The sequence below is a fragment of the Perca flavescens genome, chromosome 6 (genome assembly GCF_004354835.1).
Source record: "Perca flavescens isolate YP-PL-M2 chromosome 6, PFLA_1.0, whole genome shotgun sequence".
Classification (NCBI taxonomy): Eukaryota; Metazoa; Chordata; class Actinopteri; order Perciformes; family Percidae; genus Perca; species Perca flavescens.
This window is the reverse complement of record NC_041336.1, coordinates 37176498-37195477: the sequence shown is the minus strand read 5'-3', so window position 1 is coordinate 37195477 and position 18980 is coordinate 37176498. Positions and strand designations below refer to the sequence as shown.

Genomic DNA, 18980 nt, shown 5'->3' with positions numbered 1-18980 from the left:
TCCACATTACATGCGACAGTGAAGGCAACGCTTCTCCTCCAGTCAAAACGGAGCCATATGATGTGAACCTGCTTGCTCGCGGTCACATTGTGGTGGTCAGCTAACGGAGGCATATTGTCTTGCGATGATATCGGCTAGCTTCCTAGTAAGCTAACTTAGTTTGTCACCGCAGTTTTAACAAGTAATACGTTAGCTAGCTAGCTAGCTGACTGTCTGTCTAGGCCGATGTTGCTGGCGGAGAAGGGGATGAATTTATTGTCTTCCATCATGTCGAAGTCGCTCCGTTAATTTTAGCTAGCACTGCAGGCTAGCGCAGCTAACGGTTAAAACGGCAAGCAAAGCGTGACTAATCGGTCTGTTGTTTGAAAAACAATACAAATGGAGCAGTGGCAGGACGCGGCCTCTCAGCAGGTCAAGCTGCTTACAAATCGTCTGAATGAACTGTTGTCCAGAGGTCTGGGGCTGCTGCGCTCCGAACTCGGTGTGGATTTGGGACTGAAGCCTGAGCTTATTCCGCCATGGGTGATCCTCTTAGCGGCATGTAGCGGGCTGTTGCTGATGGTCGCTCTGTGGGCCTCAGCCTGCCGGTCTCTCTTCAAGAAACGACCCGCTGTATGCCCCGTAGATGACGGCATTGAAGTAAAACGGGGTCTCGTTAAACCGGGCAAATCCGAGGAACCGAAGAAGAAGAAGAAGAAGGCAGAAAAGGCACGTAGCATACATTAAACCAGTCTACAGCCTTTCCTAGCTTATTCGTTAGCAAGGCTAGCTGTCAAGCTAACCCCACAGTGACAGTTAAATCTCATGTCATGGCGAAACCCCTAGCTAGCTTCACGCTAGTGTCCGACCCGACTATGCTAGCCTCGGAAGGTGTTACACTTTGATAGCTTGAAAGGAATATATTAGAAATTTGTCATGGCTTTCTACATTTTGTCTTTATATGTGCTTTGCAGAAAGCCCAGCCAAATGGAAGAGCTGCTGCTGAATCACAGGAAGAAGCCGTAGTGTCCGAAGAGATAGTGCCACATCACCAGCCGCCCCCAGCTGAAGTCAAGGCTGAAAAGGTTGCAGAGGTAATTTGTTGTACCAAAGACTTATGGCAACACACAAACACGCGTACACCAGCCCAGGTTATGTTGTACAAATGTTTGCAGTTCGCTACCATTGCTTGTAAGTCGCATCATTATTTCTCGGCTACTATTCTATGTTAAGCAGTCCAGAAAACTCAACCTTTTCTCACTGTCACCCTAAAATGATGTAACCAGACCAGCTAGCTACCAGTGTTGGGTTACAGTTTTTAACTTGCAGATGCAGCAAAATCCTGGTGGAGGGCTCCTGGCTTAGAACAGCACAAGGTGCAACCTTTCATTGAATGCCACCCTCTGGATACCACAAAGTAACACCGACCTGTGATCCTGAAAGTGCTGGAGTCGGAAGATGTAATTATGCATACACTAAGCGATGGAAATAGTGTTTACAAAAGGACGTTTAGGGAGTCTTAGAAAGTGGATGTAATTTCACTTATAAATAGACGTGGCTTGCTGATTTGACTATGGTTCAGTCAGCATGGGGCAGCTTGCTCAGTTGCTGTTCTTGGAGTTGAAATATAATGTGCTTTATAGTGTCTCCTAGGGGTCTGCAACAAAATTGATTCACATTCATATCGCGATTCAAGCTTTATTGATTCATAGAATTCCAAATTCAAATTTTAAATGTTTTTATTTTATTAATGTCTACTGCAATCACATGGGAAAACTACATTTACATACTGTAACTTGTTTTTTGTTTATTTTTTAAGATTATATTTTTGGGCATTTTCAGCCTTTATTTTGATAGGACAGCAGAAGACATGAAAGGGGAGAGAGGGGTCGGAGTCAAACCTGTGGCCTGCTGTGCCGAGGAGTAAACCTTTATATGGTCGCCCGCTACACCAACTGAGCTATCCGGGCGCACGTGAATCATTTTTGTTTTTAATCGAGATTCGTTTTTGAATCAAATCGATTTAAAATTCTTTTCTGAATTGTGCACCCCTAGTATCTCCACTGTAGCCCTTCCCCTGCTTCTTTAAACCCAGTCTCACAAGTTTATCTTTTCTTTTGTACTTTATACCCGCTATTTCTCTTCTAGTTAAAGAAGTCAAAGAAGAAGCAGAAGCAGGCTGTAAAGGAGACCAAGACAGGGACTGCAGATGGCAAAGAACCAGAAGAAGGTGAAATAAATCAATCAATATTCATTTATAAAGCACTCTACAGCAACCAGCAGGTATCCAAAGTGCTTCACTTATAGTAACAACAGTAAAATCAGAAAAGGAATACATAGCATAATAAAAGAAATATTAAAAAAAGAAATGGAAAAAGAGAAAAATAGCCTGTTAACTTTTATTTTGTAGTAAGCCAACATTTTCAGTAACCAGACTTGATATATTGTGGTAGAATGGGACCTGCCTTTGGCTCTTTCTCAGCAACATGTATTTAGTGTGTATTTGAACATTCTTTGCATCCGTTCCTTTTATTCTGTCTAATCCGTGCCATATTTCCTCACTAATCCCATAATGAACCCTTTCAGTATTTTGCAACTAATTCCACTTAATGGTTCTTTTCAGGCACATGGGAGACCAAGGTCAGCAACAAGGAGAAGCGTGAGCAACGCAAGAAGGACAAGGGTTCCAGTGATGGCTCAGCTAGTCCTGGAGGGGGGAACACACCTGTGAGCGCTCCCCCAGAGCAGCCCAAGGCCTCTGCAGCCCCCGCATCTGCCAGCCAAAAGAAGAAAAAAGGTGACTTTTAAAAGACCTCTTAAAACCCTGTATATTTTTATTAAGGCTGTGATATTCTTCTTTGAGAGAGAGTGAGAGAGACTCTTGTTGACAGAATGGGCTATAAATACAGGCTTTAGGGGGATCTAATTGTCTCCCAGAATGAGTTTTAGCTAGGTGTTTGTGTGTGCTTCCTTCATTAATAGGCTGTCGTTAGAGGTGTACTTGGCATATATTGATGCTTTGTTTTTTTTTGTAATTCTCTTTTCAGGAGAATCTGCAAAAGTGAAGCCAGACAAGGTTGAAGCTGTTGTATCTCTAGGTAATTATCAGCAGGAAATGCTTCACCTGTTGACTGGTTAACAATTCAGACACCCCAGGCATTGATATCTCATTTATGCAAAATAGTTTAATCAATCAAAAGTTCACATGCTTTACTGGGAACTCTCATATTAGATGTCTTGCCAACCTGATCTGTGTTTATTCTGGCTGAGTATCAAGTGTCTCCCCTGGTATTAGTTAACAGCAGTGAGGTGGTAGCGGTGGCGGCTGGTGTGATTGACATGGCTGTAAAGGTTCCGGCTCCCACTGTTGCTTCAAAGACGGGCCCCTGGACAACCAGTAGAGAACCAGCATCCCTGTGGAGAGCGGAGATCGATGGTAAAAATGTTTACCACTTAAAACTGCTCGGTTTCTGTACCCATGTTAGTGTAAACACGTTATGGCATTCCATTAATGCCTGATAACCTCTATACCTGCTGTAGTGTCAGAGTTAGTGATGCCCTGATTTGATAAGCTTGATGTTACCGCTCCACATGACAGTCTGTTTCTTAGTCACTGTCCTAAACCAACTGTCAACTTTATTTGAAAAACATTGTAAAACAATATGATGAAAACTTATGAGATTTAAAGTTCATTCTTGGTCTTGGAAACCAGCTCACCTCAAGGATCATTTAGTTGCCTTGCTTGAGCTTTCGATCACATCGCATGATCTTTATCCCATGATCTTATTCACAATTCAAAGACAACTGGGTAACTGGTACTAAATGGACATCGTGGTGAGATTGGTGGTTTTTTCTACAAGTTAAGATGGGAGGTGTAATGACTTTATACAGAAAGCCCTTTGCTGCATGCCGTTCTCTCTCTCCCTTTTCATGTTTAAGCTGTCCTATCGAATAAAGGCCTAAAAAAATATGTCAAAAAAAAAGTTTTACTTGTGCAAAAGAGAACTCAGATTGGACAGATAGTCTAGCTAGCTGTCTGGATTTACCCTGCAGAGATCTGAGGAGCAGTTAACCATAGTCCTTACAAATCCACCGGAGGTTAGAACGCCAACACAAAGACAGAGGAAGGGGACGGACATCTGGCTGAAATAATTGAAATCGGGCAGATTTTCCGGTAGCAACGGAACAGTGCCGGACGTGGGACGTCGTGGATAAGGACTAGTTAATCTGTGACACTGAGCAGTGTTTACAGATGACACCCTGAACTAGGAACATTCCCTCACCAACTCTGCAGTACTGCTTTAACTGTTTAGACTGCTTTGTGTCGGATCGTTTTGTTTTATTCGTGAATAGTATTTTAGGAAAGATTAATGAAATGTGCTAGTGTTAACCTCTTATGTTTAATCTAGTTTTTTAAAGATCAACCTAGCTGTTTTAATAATTTCTAAATTCTCAAGGTGAGAATTCTTTGGGATTAAGCTGCAAGCTACAGAAATGTCTACTCAAAGTTCAACATTGATTCATTCATCCAACCTTTATTTATACGCCAGATCACTGAAGGCCTGTCCTTATTTAAAATGACATTGAGTCCGTTACAAAGATGAAGAAAGGAAAAACAAAAAATGACAATAAACCAAAAATGACACAAAAGGAAGCAACACCATCAAAAGAACAAGACACTAAAACTTTCCGAATTGGAAAAAACAATTTGATAAACAAATCAGGAAACCAGGATGTAAAGTAAATACATAATGTAAAGCAAATACAAGTAGAAGTTTGGAGGTCCAAAATCAGAATTTATTTGGTCCAAAAGGCACAAGTTAATTCATTTTAGGACTTTACTTGAAGGTATCTACATAAGAGTGACATGACACTGTCATGAACGTGTCATAAACATTATAAAAGAGTCAAACGTTTATGACATAACGCTTTAGGAGATGTGTTGAGCCGGGGACACAGCACCGCGAGCTGCCGGTCATTTCGGCGGAGATTACGGATAAGAAAGTAATAAAACGACTGGTTAAGAAAATAATTAATGTTAGTCCCTGTCGCTGCCATGTTGTTTGTGTATCTCTATGGCAAACGCATGGGGGGAGGGATGAGCCCATTCGGAGCTACAGGAGCCCAGAGGGGAGCGTCGGCGGATGTTAAAGGTGCAATATGTAATATTGTGTGTAATACTGGCAGCTAGCGGTTAAAATAGTTACTGCACTACCAATTCAAAATACTGGAGAGTCGTCTCCCCCGCCCCCTCCTGCCCAGACTCTAAGTTCACGGGGGTTGCCAGGCTGAGACCGCAGCATTCACAACAATGTAGCAGGACGCTTTTCTCACATAGCCAGACATTACTCCACAGCACAGCACAGCAGAGTAGCTAACGGTAGATGCTAGTCTCACATAGCCAGACATTACTCCACAGCACAGCGGAGTAGCTAACGGTAGATGCTAGTCTCACATAGTCAGACATTACTCCACAGCACAGCGGAGTAGCTAACGTTAGATGCTAGTCTCACATAGCCAGACATTACTCCACAGCACAGCGGAGTAGCTAACGTTAGATGCTAGTCTCACATAGCCAGACATTACTCCACAGCACAGCCGAGTAGCTAACGGTAGATGCTGGCTATTATTGACGGTCCTAAAAGCCCGTGCTCACGTGGAGCTCTGTAACCAACTAACAGACACACTTTTCCGGCTTAAAATTACAGTATGAACCGCTAAAAACACAACAACCTCACTGTCCTCTCCACACGCCAGTCAGGCACACTTCCTCGGCTTAGAATTACAATACGAAACGCTAAAAATACCACTACATTGCCGACGGAACACACTTCATTGGCTTAGAATTACGGCAACAATCGCTAAACACACTGCAAACTCATAGTCCTCTCTTTCCGATTTACAGCCCCCCTCTCGTGGCTTAAAATAACTCACCGTTGTCGGCTCCAGCCGCTGAAGAGGCTATACGCTGTAAACAGCCATGGGCTGCTTGCCTGGTCCTCCCGGTAACGTTAACAGTTAGCAGGGTTAGCATGGCGGCGTTAGCCAGGACCAGTCGGGATCACTTCACTGGCTATGTCTCAATTGTTTTTGCGAGTAACCAACTCGGTTACTCTAGCTATATAATTCAATGTGACACACAAATGTTGAAATGACAAAAAATGCCCATCCCTAGTAGCTGTGATAAATTAGCATGAAGCTAATGCTTACCTGTTCAGGAGGAAATAAGCCAACTCTGCGTCCTTTTGGGCTCTAAGCTGTCTCCATCTTTCAAATACATCTCCAATATTTACCAGGGGGTTGTTACGTCTCTGGTCACGCAACTGTTAGAAACATGCTGTTTTCTTTTTATATGTCATGTAGAATCTATCTCCGATGATCCTGTTCGTTTGTTTGCTGCTTTCATGGCTGTACTACCGTTACAGCTGTAGCGCGCTGGGTTCAGGTTTTTACAGGTATATCTGGCAACCCGGCCTGCCTGTCAAACTGGGCCGTTGATAACAACACACAGATCAAAACATAAACATAAATTCCGTCACGGAATGTAAATTTCAAAAAGAAAAAATACTGAAATTAGCATTGTCAGAAAAGATAGTATTTCAGTTTAACATGTTTCCTTAATATCTGATGAGGCATTGGTGTCATTTTTGGATTTATTACAGTACAAATATTACATATTGGACCTTTAAGGAGAAAATAGATTTTTCATTTAAACAAATCCACGTTAACTTCACATTCGAGTTAATCGATAAAATTGATTTATCGCCCAGCCCTAATTTCCACCGAATGCAGAACGTCTGCGGAACGGCTGCGTGCTCCGCCGTCCTTCAATACCCACCAGGTCCGGATTTGTTGCGTAACGGCTGCGGCCATGACTGACAGCTGAATTCACGAGGACCAACGAGATCTCGCGAATTCACGCAGAGTAGAACCACCAAACCAACAACAGTTAGTTTCCATCCAGAGGAGTAGAGGGGAAACTGCTCTGTGCTATGTTTTCAAGGTGTAGTGCAGGGAAATATGATCCGTCGTGAGCACGCTGTATTTTATTTTGAAAATTAACCAGATTTTTTTTTTTTTGCTTCTGTGCGCAACTTCCTGTCCAGCACAATCTGAATTGTGCTGAATTGCTGCGGAGCTCTCGGCATCCGGCAAAAATAGAAGCTCTGCGTATCTGGTCTGGAGGGCTGCGGATCGCCGGAGCTGGGACGCAGTCGGAACGCAGCCGTTCTGCAGTCAGTGGAAATACACACACTGACTTTAATGGAAACCTGATGACTCCGCCGCCGTTCGCAACCGGTGGAAATTGGGGGTTAGGGTTCATGTTTCATGACTGTCTCATGTCACTCTTATGTAGATGCCTTCAAGTAAAGTGGTGTTAGAGCAACGCTTTGTTTTTCCCAGTTACTACAGCCACTTAACAAATGGTTGTGCAGAATTGATTGGCATCGTATCAAAAGCTACATACAGATAGCTCAGTTAAGAAGGAAATGTTGGTAATTATACTGGAGACAATGCCAGGGAACAGTTATTTTAAGTCTAAGCTGATAAGTTAAAGTTAATTGTGTTGAATATTGACATCCTAGTGTGTGAATGTGTGTGTTTCAGAGTCCTGGACTGTGATTGACCGGGGGATGCCCACAACAGAGCTAAATCTGGTGTCTTTGACTGGATTGGGTGTTGGTACTGCTGCTGGTAAGTAGACAATAGAGTGGTGATGTGGCAACTGGTGGTTTAACTTGGCTCGCACCCTTAGCCCAGAGGTGGAAAGAGTACAAACATATTATTCAATATCTTCTTTATACTTTACTTTTATTATATTTATATCATTAAATCGCAGTCTTTTGCGATTCAATAAGGACACAAAGACGCTTTGGATTTTAGTTGGTTGACACACAATTATATAGAGATCCTTTTTTTTTATTTTTACTTGAGTAAATAACTGCTGTGATTTAAAATTAAAGGTGCTGTAGGTAGGATTGGGAAGATCCAGGATTTAGCCAAAGAATTTGAACATCGACAACTTCTCAGTCCCTCCCCTCTTTCTGCTGAAGCCCAAAAAACGGTCTCCTAAGCCCCTCCCCCCACAAGGGAGAATGAATATATTTGCATGAGCAGTGATTGACACACAGTTAGACACAGCCCCCTACTCAAGTACAGTAATTTGAGTAATTCTAATTTGTTGTCCAAAGCGTTGGTTGTGGAAGGCAGGTTGAGTAATTTGTTGTTGTGTCCTGGTAGAGCCCCCGCCTGTGAGCGAGCTGCCCTGGCTCAGTCAGCCCAGAGGGGACGATGAGTGGTCTGGACTCAGTAAGCATCAGTAGTGATTTTCTTCAACTGCTCTATTTCACTTTATAGTTCTGATACTCCTTTACATTTGTGACTATTTTCTGATGGTCTTTGTGTTTCTCAGATGGGGGTTCAGTCGATCCTAGCTCTGATTGGAACGCCCCCTCTGAAGCCTGGGGCAACTATGAAGAGCCCACTCCTGAGCCCCCTCCCACTTCGGAGCAGCCTCTCCCTGAGCCCGCCAAAGTGAACCTGTTGATTGGAGCAGCTGTAAGTATGCTCAGGCTCGGGACAAAACTAAGCATTATGGGAGTTAGCTTGAAGTTTTATAACAAACCCAGTAATTAGGGCTGCATGATTTTGGCCAAAATGATGATCACGAGGGACAACATATTTTTGTTGCACTTTCACATTTTAAATAAACGAAGCACTGCTTTCACTTCCGTGTTGTGCTAAATTCCCGCTAATGTACAAATCTTAGCATCAAAATACGTAGGGTTGGACTATTTGGATATTTTTTCGCTGGTTAGGTATTCGGTTTTTAATTTAGGGTTTCGAACCCTGTAGAATAACAGAATCCTTTAAAAAATAAATGAATGCCTTTTTAATTAAATTGAAAGACAGGTGTTGCAGTGTTTCCATTTGAGCTCAGCGTGAGACGCTCTACTGTCAATCACAGTCGTGTTTCTCGCCTCACACACACTCCTGGTGCACAACATTGACGACTCGTCAGCCTGCTAACTTTCTGCTGTAACTACCAATATTAGCTGCTCTGTTTCAACAGTGTTTAACTCCAAAAAGTGCATGCAGGTGAAAGATTCCCCGCATTGTTCGGTCAAGATTAAGGATGCTGACACACCAGGCAGACGGGCAAGAACTAGTGGGGACCAAGGCCGACTGCGGTGTCTCCTCACATCGCCTTTGTCTTAGCCAAAGAGTTGCACTTGAACACACCACAAAGACTTTCATGGCAAAAAATGTTGTCCTGTCATAGCATGAGAAATACTTGATTACTACATAATTAATATCATGAATGATATGAATAACACAATTGAATATTTATAATAGTATTAATGAACATAAATGTTAGGATAGTGGAATGCATTTACTGGCTTTAACAGAGCTACCATCAATTAAGCATTTCACTGCTTTTAATTTGTTGGATTCCTGAATGACGATAGATGGATAGATAGATAGATAGATAGATAGATAGATAGATAGATATAGATAATTGTTATGCCTTTTATTTTGATAGGACAGCTGAAGACATGGGGGGGGGAATGAAATGCAGCGAAGGGCCGCAGGTCGGAGTTGAACCTGCGACCACTGCGTCGAGGAGTGTGGTCAATTAGTGTGGTCAACAAACTACAGTAAAGTTAAATATGATAGTGGAGGCTGTACAACATGGGTATGACTGCAAAAACTGTCGTACAATTGAGAGATCTTTGACAAAATTAAGAATTAACAAACGTGGCAGGATTTCTGTCTGCCGCAGTGCCATTTTTGACAACCACATGGCAGCAAATTAAGGTAATCTACACAGTGGCTTTTCAGTAACTACTCTGTATAACTGCACTCTCTCTTTTTATGCGGAGTTTCTTTTTCTTGTTCAGAATGAAGAGTTGTTCCTTAACATATTCAGACTGTTATTGCCATATTTGCTACTTATGTTTTAAAATGTCCCGACTAATGTTTTATTGATGTGTGTTTGCCAGGACGATGATGACGATGAGAAGGACAAGGGAGAGACTGCTGCTGATGGAGCAGCTAAAACTAAAAAGAAGAAGAAGAAAAAGAAGAAGGCTGCAGAGGAGGGAGGAATTTCTGGCCAGGTAAATGATTGTGAGAATACACACATACGCACCCAGTGCAGAAATAGATGTGACTTAAGTATTTGTTGTGCAAATTTTGGAGTATGAAATTCAAGAAAACCTGAATGTAGCATGACTAATCACACCCTCGATGTACAAGGTGTCGTTGCTGTGTACTTTGATACGAATATTACAGGCTGCATCAAACCTGTATAATCCTATAATAATGTATTGCTAAGTCCTAATAATTATTACCATAGAGGACATGTTTTTTTCCTATGTTTGGCATTCAAGATGCCAGTTTATTCTCTTGTCCCTTGTGATCAGAACATTGATATTTGACATTTCTAAAGTGTCCTTTGAATTCACTGCACGGTCTGGTGTAAACTTGGCTTGTGTCCTGTTCAGGGTGACGAGCCAGAGAAGGAGGCGCCACCTGCAGCCTCGCTGAAGAAGCAGGAGAGCGCTGCTGCTGCTGCCGTCCAGCCTGTCAGAGCTGCTGCTGTCCAGGTCAGTGGCGCTAATACAATACAAGGGGTTTGAAACTGCTCATTCAGTCAAATTACATTGAGAGTAATAGAGCTTTAACAATTCCAAATTTTGCTGTAGGTAGGATCCAGGACTTAGCCAAAGAATTTGAAATTTGATTTGATCAACAACTTCTCAGTCCCTCCCCCTTCTGCTAAAGCCCAAACTGTCTCCTAAGCCCCTCCCCCCACAAGGGAGAATCAATGCATGTGCATGAGCAGTGATTGACATGCAGTTAGACCCCCAGTTGAGTGAATTCTAGGATACATCTTTTGGTATCACCAACACCTCTTTATTATCAAAGCATTTTTTCTAACTTGTCATTTTTGTTGCTAGGAGCGTGTATAAGTGCCAACAACTAACAATTAAAATAAGATATATGGTCCGAACAATAATCACTTATTCAATTAGGCATATCTAAACAAAATCAACAACTACCAGTCCTACGCCTTAAGACCTTAGCTAATGTTGGCAATTAATTGCGGTTAAACGAAGAAACTGCCATTTATGTAAAATGGTGGATTGAAACTTTTGCTGAGATGACCAGACTAACAAGGTTTCCCTTTTTCTTATAGGCCAGAGTGGAGCAACCAGTGAAGGACAACATATCCCAGAAACCCCCTGTCACACAAGTGCCACAGAAGCCAACTGATGGAGAGCCCACTGCCAAGCAGAACAACCTTTCTGCTCCAACACAACAAAGTAAGCCCATTTAAACCTTAGGACAATATTACAATGTTGCCAGCTATCTCAGACAGGCTGGGTTGTGTTGGTTAGTCATTTGTGGAGGTGGAGGAAGTGACTGAGGCTTGAGGAATATTACTCCCAGACATTAGGTCCGCCATTTTTAAATGCCCTTTTTTTAATCAGCCCTTAAACAGAGTATAGTAATACAGATTCTTTACGGCTCATGTTTAAACATTTTTTTTTTATGTTTTTCCATTATCTGCCTTCTTTTACGATGTCCAACCACTGCTTTTGTGCATGGTTAACTTGATACTGTGATATTGTAACAGCTTTCTTTCTTGCTCCTAATAAGACTGTCACACAGTTATCTGTGTAACGGTTTCCTGTAGTTCTGTGTGTTATTACCTGCATCATGGATTAGGAGTTCTGTAAACCATTTGTGTCTTATATGCAAAGTTGTAGTCCCTTTTTAGATAAAGACCCAGAATCAGATGGGTTATTTTATCGGTTACATGATTTGATCAACTCAATCAATTTATTGGTCTTGTGAATTCATATAAAATACAAAAAAGGTTTCTAAGGGTTTAGCAAGTAATCTATTACTTGTAGATTCCTTAAAACAAGTCTCTCTAATGACTTTACTGATTTTATTTAATTTTTTTTTAAATGTACATTCCTTCTTTTTCAGTCATGGTGCTTACTGCCATGATACCCCAAAATGCCCATTGCTTAATATCTTGTATAACATGGTCTTTGCTGAATTTGGTTACATAGGCCATCCATACTTTTTATAACGGTTGTGTGCCAGACTTTCAAAATCAGTTTATCTTGCTTAAAACTTACTGCTTCTATTGTCTTCAAAATCTGAGTTAATGCTGCAAATAGTTTCTTATTTAAAGGACAGATCCGGCGCAAAATGAACCTAGGGGGTTAATAACACACGTGTACCGAGTTGACCCTTCTCTGGGATGGGTTTTCATGCTAATCGAATGTGTCTCTAGCTTGAAACGAGCTACCACAAACCCGGTGGTTAGCTGCCAACCAAAATAGCAAATCAAAATAGCACCACACTTCCACGGTAACATATTGAGGGTCCCTACATGTAAACCGAAGCATTGAGAACTTTGTAAGTGTACAGACAGTTTATTAAAAAGATTATAACGACTAGCATTCACAAATACAGGCGGGCGCCATTTTGGGAAAACAGTCATGAGCAGTCGAACAACGAACGCTGTGCAACCAGTAACATAGCTCAAGCATGTTCGTCATTCGACTGTTTTCCCAAGATGGCGCCCACATGTGAACGATACTGTCTGAAACTGTAGGTTATTAACCCCTAGGTTCATTTTGCGCCGGAATTGTCCTTTTAAGCTGAACCAGAAGCCGATTCATTCAGCTTCCCCAAGGTGGGAATCTTTACTGGCCTTGTGTTCCTTGCATCATCCTTAACCTGAGCATCACTCTCAGCCATCCTATTAGATTGACCCTTTTTGAAGAACAATGATAACTGAAGTTAGTTAAATCTCCTCTCAGCAGTGAACCGCATTGATTTGTGATCCTCGTGACTTGAAATGGCCTTTGTGAAAGCTTGAAAATGTAAAAAACCATGTGAATCACAGAGTTTAGTTTAGAGTTCTTACTAATCTCCCTTTTTTGTGTTTCCACAGAAAAACCTGAGGAGAGCCAAGCACCTAAGCCGGCAAAGAAGAAAAAGGCGAGGAGAGAAACATGAGACTGAGTCCATTCTGCAGACCGCTGTATGACCTCAAGACTTGATATCCTGTTTATGCAACACCTTTTGTGACAAGAACTTTGAACTAAGGTCTTCATGATGGACTTAAACCTTAAAACCTAGTCTGGAAAATGAAAGAACTTTTATACCCGCCAAGCTCAGTTGATGAATCATTGAAAACTGAACCTAGATGCAGTGCAATCTAATGTAATGCATCGTTAATGATTTTTAAGTATGCATTTGATACTCTTGACTGTCTTCTAATTCCACTGAATCAAATTAACTGATTGAAAGAGCTGTATTGTAGTAATTAGATGTAGAAAATATCATGATCATGTTTAGAAATGTGATGTTGTGGTGGCTAACGACTGGAGTTTACTGTGTAGAGAATAAAAATGGTCAACATGCTTCAGGTCACTTAACACTGGGCCATAATGTTCAATTGGCTTTTGCTTTGGCAGTCATCTTATTAATTATTCTTTTTTTTTGCTCTTACATTTGAGTGAAGATGGTACAGTGATCGCAGTTTGGCGAAAAAGAGCTGAGCGATCAAATGGTTATTTTAGGACGACCGCTCAACGGGGTGTAAACCTTTGTGATAAATGAGACATGAGCATCATTGCGTGCAGAAAAGAGAAACCTGTCCGCTCTGTATTTTTGCATTCTTATCTGTGACTACAATATTTCAATTGACTCAGTCCATCTGGTTTGTCTCTCGTCTGATGTTGCACCGCAGTGTTTGGAGACAACGGTTTCCTTGCTGTTTTTACTATCTGTGACTGCTCTGTGGCCAGAGCCGTGTGGGAGCCTGTGATTGTAGATGTACCATCGCAGTGTCGTCAGCCTCGTCATGATTTCCCACCTGTGGTTGATTTAAAGTCTTCACTACCTTTTGTAAAATCTGTTTGTAATAAAAGAAAAGCTAAAGCCATATGTAAAAAGACTAAATAAAGTCCAGTTTTCTATATTTGTGCTTCTTTTATATAGTTTAAAAAAAAAGTCATAATCCACTACTGTGTAACATGGACTGTAAAATGAGTGGACCAAGCAGCAGTGATGTCACTCATTTGTTTGTGGACTGCTGCTTTGAGTTCGGCAATTTGTACGACGGTTTTTGAAACCGGATGTGACAAGTTTTGACGAGAGGGTGGAGCTGGGGAGAGGATGACACGGACGAGCCGTTGTTTATGGTTGCAGTAGCTCTGAGCTAAGCAGAACGCTAAATAGGGAAACATACATATCTAAAATTAAGTTGCATAATAAACTGGGCCTACAGTAACGTTTGGGTGGCCTAAAGCCTTTATACATACCTTTTTTAACTATTAAAATAGCCTAATTGTTTGTTGTTCATAAATCATGTTTTAATGTTAAACATACATGTGATACAGTGAATCCTTTGGGATGAACTGTATCTGTGGATGGCTACCTTAGTGACTACCTTACCTATAGGCCAGTAAGTCTATAATCAGTGGGGATTTATATTTGCTAATATGTTAGATTCATGTTAAGACATTTTATTTTTTTTGAAAAAACTTAATACAACACAACAATTAATAATTTGGAGAACCCCTGCATTGACAATAAGGACCCCCTGTTGAAGATCCCTGCTCTAGAGGAAGCTATCTAGCTGGGTTGGTAGAATGCCTAACACATTTTTAGGTGAACAAATGTACCAATTAACATTGAGGAAGTGAAGACACTGCGAGAGGGTCAACGTTTAAGGGGGCTTTCACACCTGAAAGTCCAGACCAAGGTTCAGGTTTTTGCATTTCAGTTAAGAAAAAAACTTTCAGTACTTTATAAACCAACAGTAGTATTTTGAAATCAAGTGAGAAGTAGGGCCATTTTCCTGTAGACTTTTATAGAAACAGACATTTTTTTGCAACCAGTGGAGTCACCCCCTGCTGGAAATGAGATAGAATGCAGTTTTTAAAGAACTTCTGCATTGGCTTCACTTTTCTGATCTGAAAGCCTAGTCCTAGAGTACCGTGAAGCAGTTGTCTAAGACTTAGACAACTGCTTCACAAACATTTTTCCTTTTTCTTACACATATCAAGTCCAGTCATTAAACTGCTTTTTAATATGTCATGTAAATCCCTTTGAATTACCTTGTTGCTAAAATGTGCTATACAAATAAAGCTGCCTTGCCTATACTTATTTTTTAGGTCAAACGTGGCTTGCCTCAATGCTGAGCTTAGACTACCGTGAAGCAGTGGTCTACTGTAAGTGACTCGACTTTACATGGATAAGAAAAAGGAAAAATTTTCCTAAATAAAAAATTCTAATTTTAAATGTTCATTTTAAGGTTTAGATGGACTTTGACACGTGAGGAATGAAACTGGAGAACAAAAATGTTCCTGAATAAAAGAAACAATGGGCCTCATTCACCAATATCTTCCTAAGTTTTCTCTTATCGCTAAATATGTTCTTAAGAAGGTTTCTAAGAAAAGTTTACGCCGGATTCATGACGTGTTCTTAAACAGCAGATTTGTTCGCACCTGTGTTCTTAGAATTGATGAATCCCACGTCTTCGTAACTGAAAGCCCGTGCCAGTTGTTCCTAATTAGCATAAGAAAACGCCCCAAAAATTCCCATATAAGGACATGACACTTCCTGTGCACCTCCTGGGAGACAGAGGGCGTTCCCAATATGTGTTCTTCTATTGACTTGTGTTCTTGTGTCCCTGTGAAACGTCATCTCGTGTTGCCAAAGTACTGTCCCAATCAAGGGGGTAAGCTTCGCTTCAGAACTCGAGCCATCATGGCGCCATTTTGTTGCTAACTGGCCATCACCTCCTGTTAGCATTCCGCTGACCGCCATTTTTTTTTTACGTCACTTGACTGCGAATAACTTTACATCTGAAGCGTTTAAAGACTCTATTTGTCCGTTGTTTAGTTCCAAAGAAACACGACAATGTATAAAAGGCTCCATTACCTGGTACCTCACGTTATGGCTCCGTAGCAGACGTTTTTGTAAAAATAGGCCAGGGGTCGGCAACCTTAGGCACGCCACCATGGGCACGCGGGACCTTAACCAATGGCACGCTGGCAATATGTGTGCAAGAGAGTTATTGATGTGTTGAAATCATGGTTGAAATGCTGAAGCACTCTCTCATCCGCATGCCAAATTACAAAGTTCACAGTTGCCGACCTCATAGGTGCCGATACCGTGGGTGCTCCGGAGCTTGAGCACCCACAAAAAATACTGAGCACCCACGTGTGCCAGACTGACAGTTCATTTTTATATTAATTTAATATTAAACATTGCAGGTGGTGCTAAGTGGAGCGTCTGTCATAGTGTGATTGGTCATGTCGGTGGCACTGATTTATAATTTCCCCCGAAGCTGATTAAACTTCTCATCTCCAGTCCTATCTGTGAGAAGTGGCGCTGTCCTGAGTTGAAAGCTAGCTTACTTTACGGCGTGTGTGTTCGTGTCGGCCGCTGTCCATTTCCTAAGGTTCTGAAATGCAAACATTGTTGACTACTTTTTTTTTTTTAAAGGGTGTGCGCGTGTGAGCACCCACGGAGGAAAACATAAATCGGCGCCTGTGCGCGACCTGTTATTTACGGTAGTTTGATTGACTCATATCTCTGACTGGGAACAATACAAAGAGGATTACCAACGGCCGCTGGGGCAGATAAACTAACGCTAGTCTCGTTACTGTAAGGAGGCTACAATTAAACCTTCGGGAGTTAAAAGTCAAAACTTATCAATGCACTCACCTGTGTAGACCGGCATCAACATGTAGAAAGCGATATTTCAATCTGCTCTGTCTGCTCAGTCCACTCTTGTCCACCGCGCTGTTTTACACAAACACAGCTCTACTCTGCATATAGCACATTTTTACAAAACAAGCTAAAAGAAAAGCTGTCGGGTTGTAGTCTATTTTTCTTAGTTTGCAGGGAATCTGGAAATTTGGACAAATTCTTATAAACTTAAGCTGTCTGAAGAAACCATCCTCTCCGCTGGAGCGGTAAATATGGACGCATTATAATACCAAAACAAATACATGTGGCTACTTAATATGCACGTGAATGACGCAATCGTTATGTTGGTGTTCTTCATTCTTGATAATGATGCTGGTTGTGTTATTAATATTTTGCCACAGCATCGTTTCATTGAAAATGAGGCATACAGGACCTGCTTATCAGTCCATTCGTCATTAAAGCTGGGCTTTTCCACAACTTTTCCTTCAGGCTCTTTGACAGTGATATTTTTGTCAGCCCATTTTCCACCAATCAGGACTGCATACTAAAACCATGTTTCCATAATAATAATATACAATAATAATAATAATAATTACAAGGTCCTAATTATTACAGATTCCCTGGATATTACATTTTGATGTGATGTCATAAAAAAAATGTATGTTAACATGGCACACTAATAAACAAGAAATTTTGAAAAGGGCACTTCATATCAAAAAGGTTGCCGACCCCTGAAATAGGCTAACGATTGTGTCATAACCAAGTGACTTACTGTCGCATAGTAGAGGAATTACCGTATAGTACAGGAGAAGCTCGCAGGCAGTTTCGACTTACATGAGATGTTTAGGTTTAATTACTAATGTTAACTAGCATGTTAGTGATCAATAATTAGCCTGTGCCCATGTTATCTCCTTACATACACCTACAGTCTCCGTATCTGTAAGATTGGGAATGGTTGAGATTTCTCTTGGCACAGCTACCAGAAGACTTACAACTTTCAGACACGTTGCTCACGTCACATTCTCTCAGTTGGAGGCTGCGCAGTAAAGCTGGCCATCACCGGAAAAGTGCTTCTAATAGCCTTCACTGGTCTCCGTCCAGAGCAACGGGGTCTATTGGTCCATTATATACTGTCTATGAGAGCAACGGGGTCTATTGGTCCATTATATACTGTCTATGGTCCCAATACACAAGTTCCCATTTCGCCGAGAACAGTTAAAATTCCCGGATGTATTCTTGACACGCCCATTTACCGAGGATAGCCTACATCGGTTGGTAACTTGTATGAACTTCGCAGCACCTGTATCCCAACATTCATTTCGGCATTCAATGATGGTTGGATTCATTGGTTGGATTTCCAGTACATAGACAGTACAAAAACGGGACAATTTTAACAATTTTCGCCATCTTATTCATCACTAAATTCACTTCTGAGAACATTTTAGGCGAGAAATGAAAGGTTTAGATTTCGAATATAGGCAGTCTTGCGAAAATCTTTGCCGAATTGACAATTTGCTCCAAAGCTTTCGGAGTTTTCGGAGCTCCATAAATTGACGCGGCCGCCAGCTTCCGCCTGCCGGGGCCACTAGCTCGGACAGTCTCACTAGGAGACCCCGCTGTAGGACCCCGGAGGTCTTTTAGACCGGTCCCGTAAATAAGAGGCTTTTATTTCGCCGTTGACGGATCGTTTTTTTAAATATCACAACACATGTGCATCATAAGATTAACGGGAACACACACACACACACACACACACACACACACACACACACACACACACACACACACACACACCGCAGCAGGCAGAGGAGAGATATACCATAGACTGTATATTATATGAGATATACCCGTTTCTTTTCGGGAGACTTGTTTAAATTAAGCCATAGGCTATAGCCTACATTATATTTTGTATTTAGTTCATATTTTTGGTGTATTTGTTTTCTGATTTATTAGAAATTGAGTTTCAGTCTGTATGATAGTTGTACATAAAGTGGTAACATGCTATGACATGTTATGTAGACTAAAGGGGAGACACCAACCTTCTAATTTCCATCTCCCTGGGCATACCGTATACAGTGCACTACAATAATATAGAAATGGTAATTCCACATAATACTAATAGGAACACATAGGACACACCAGTGCATATGCCTATTTAATTTAAACTGACTTAAACTTATACACTAATAATAGTAGGGATCGCGTTCCACTTTTTTGAATAAGTAAAGGGTGTTTGAGCTAAACCA

At 41.4% G+C, this 18980-nt stretch overlaps 1 protein-coding gene across 1 annotated transcript; it reads left to right on the top strand.

Moving 5' to 3' along the window:
* Window positions 1–13993, top strand: mtdhb (metadherin b). The gene is made up of 13 exons (XM_028580721.1): window positions 1–708; window positions 954–1073; window positions 2128–2209; window positions 2603–2776; window positions 3027–3077; window positions 3275–3415; window positions 7588–7674; window positions 8221–8289; window positions 8393–8538; window positions 9984–10100; window positions 10488–10589; window positions 11183–11309; window positions 12962–13993. Exons 1-13 carry the CDS (start codon window positions 379–381, stop codon window positions 13024–13026), a joined length of 1611 nt encoding a protein of 536 aa, XP_028436522.1. The 5' UTR covers window positions 1–378; the 3' UTR covers window positions 13027–13993.
* The last annotated feature ends 4987 nt before the right edge of the window (window positions 13994–18980 follow it).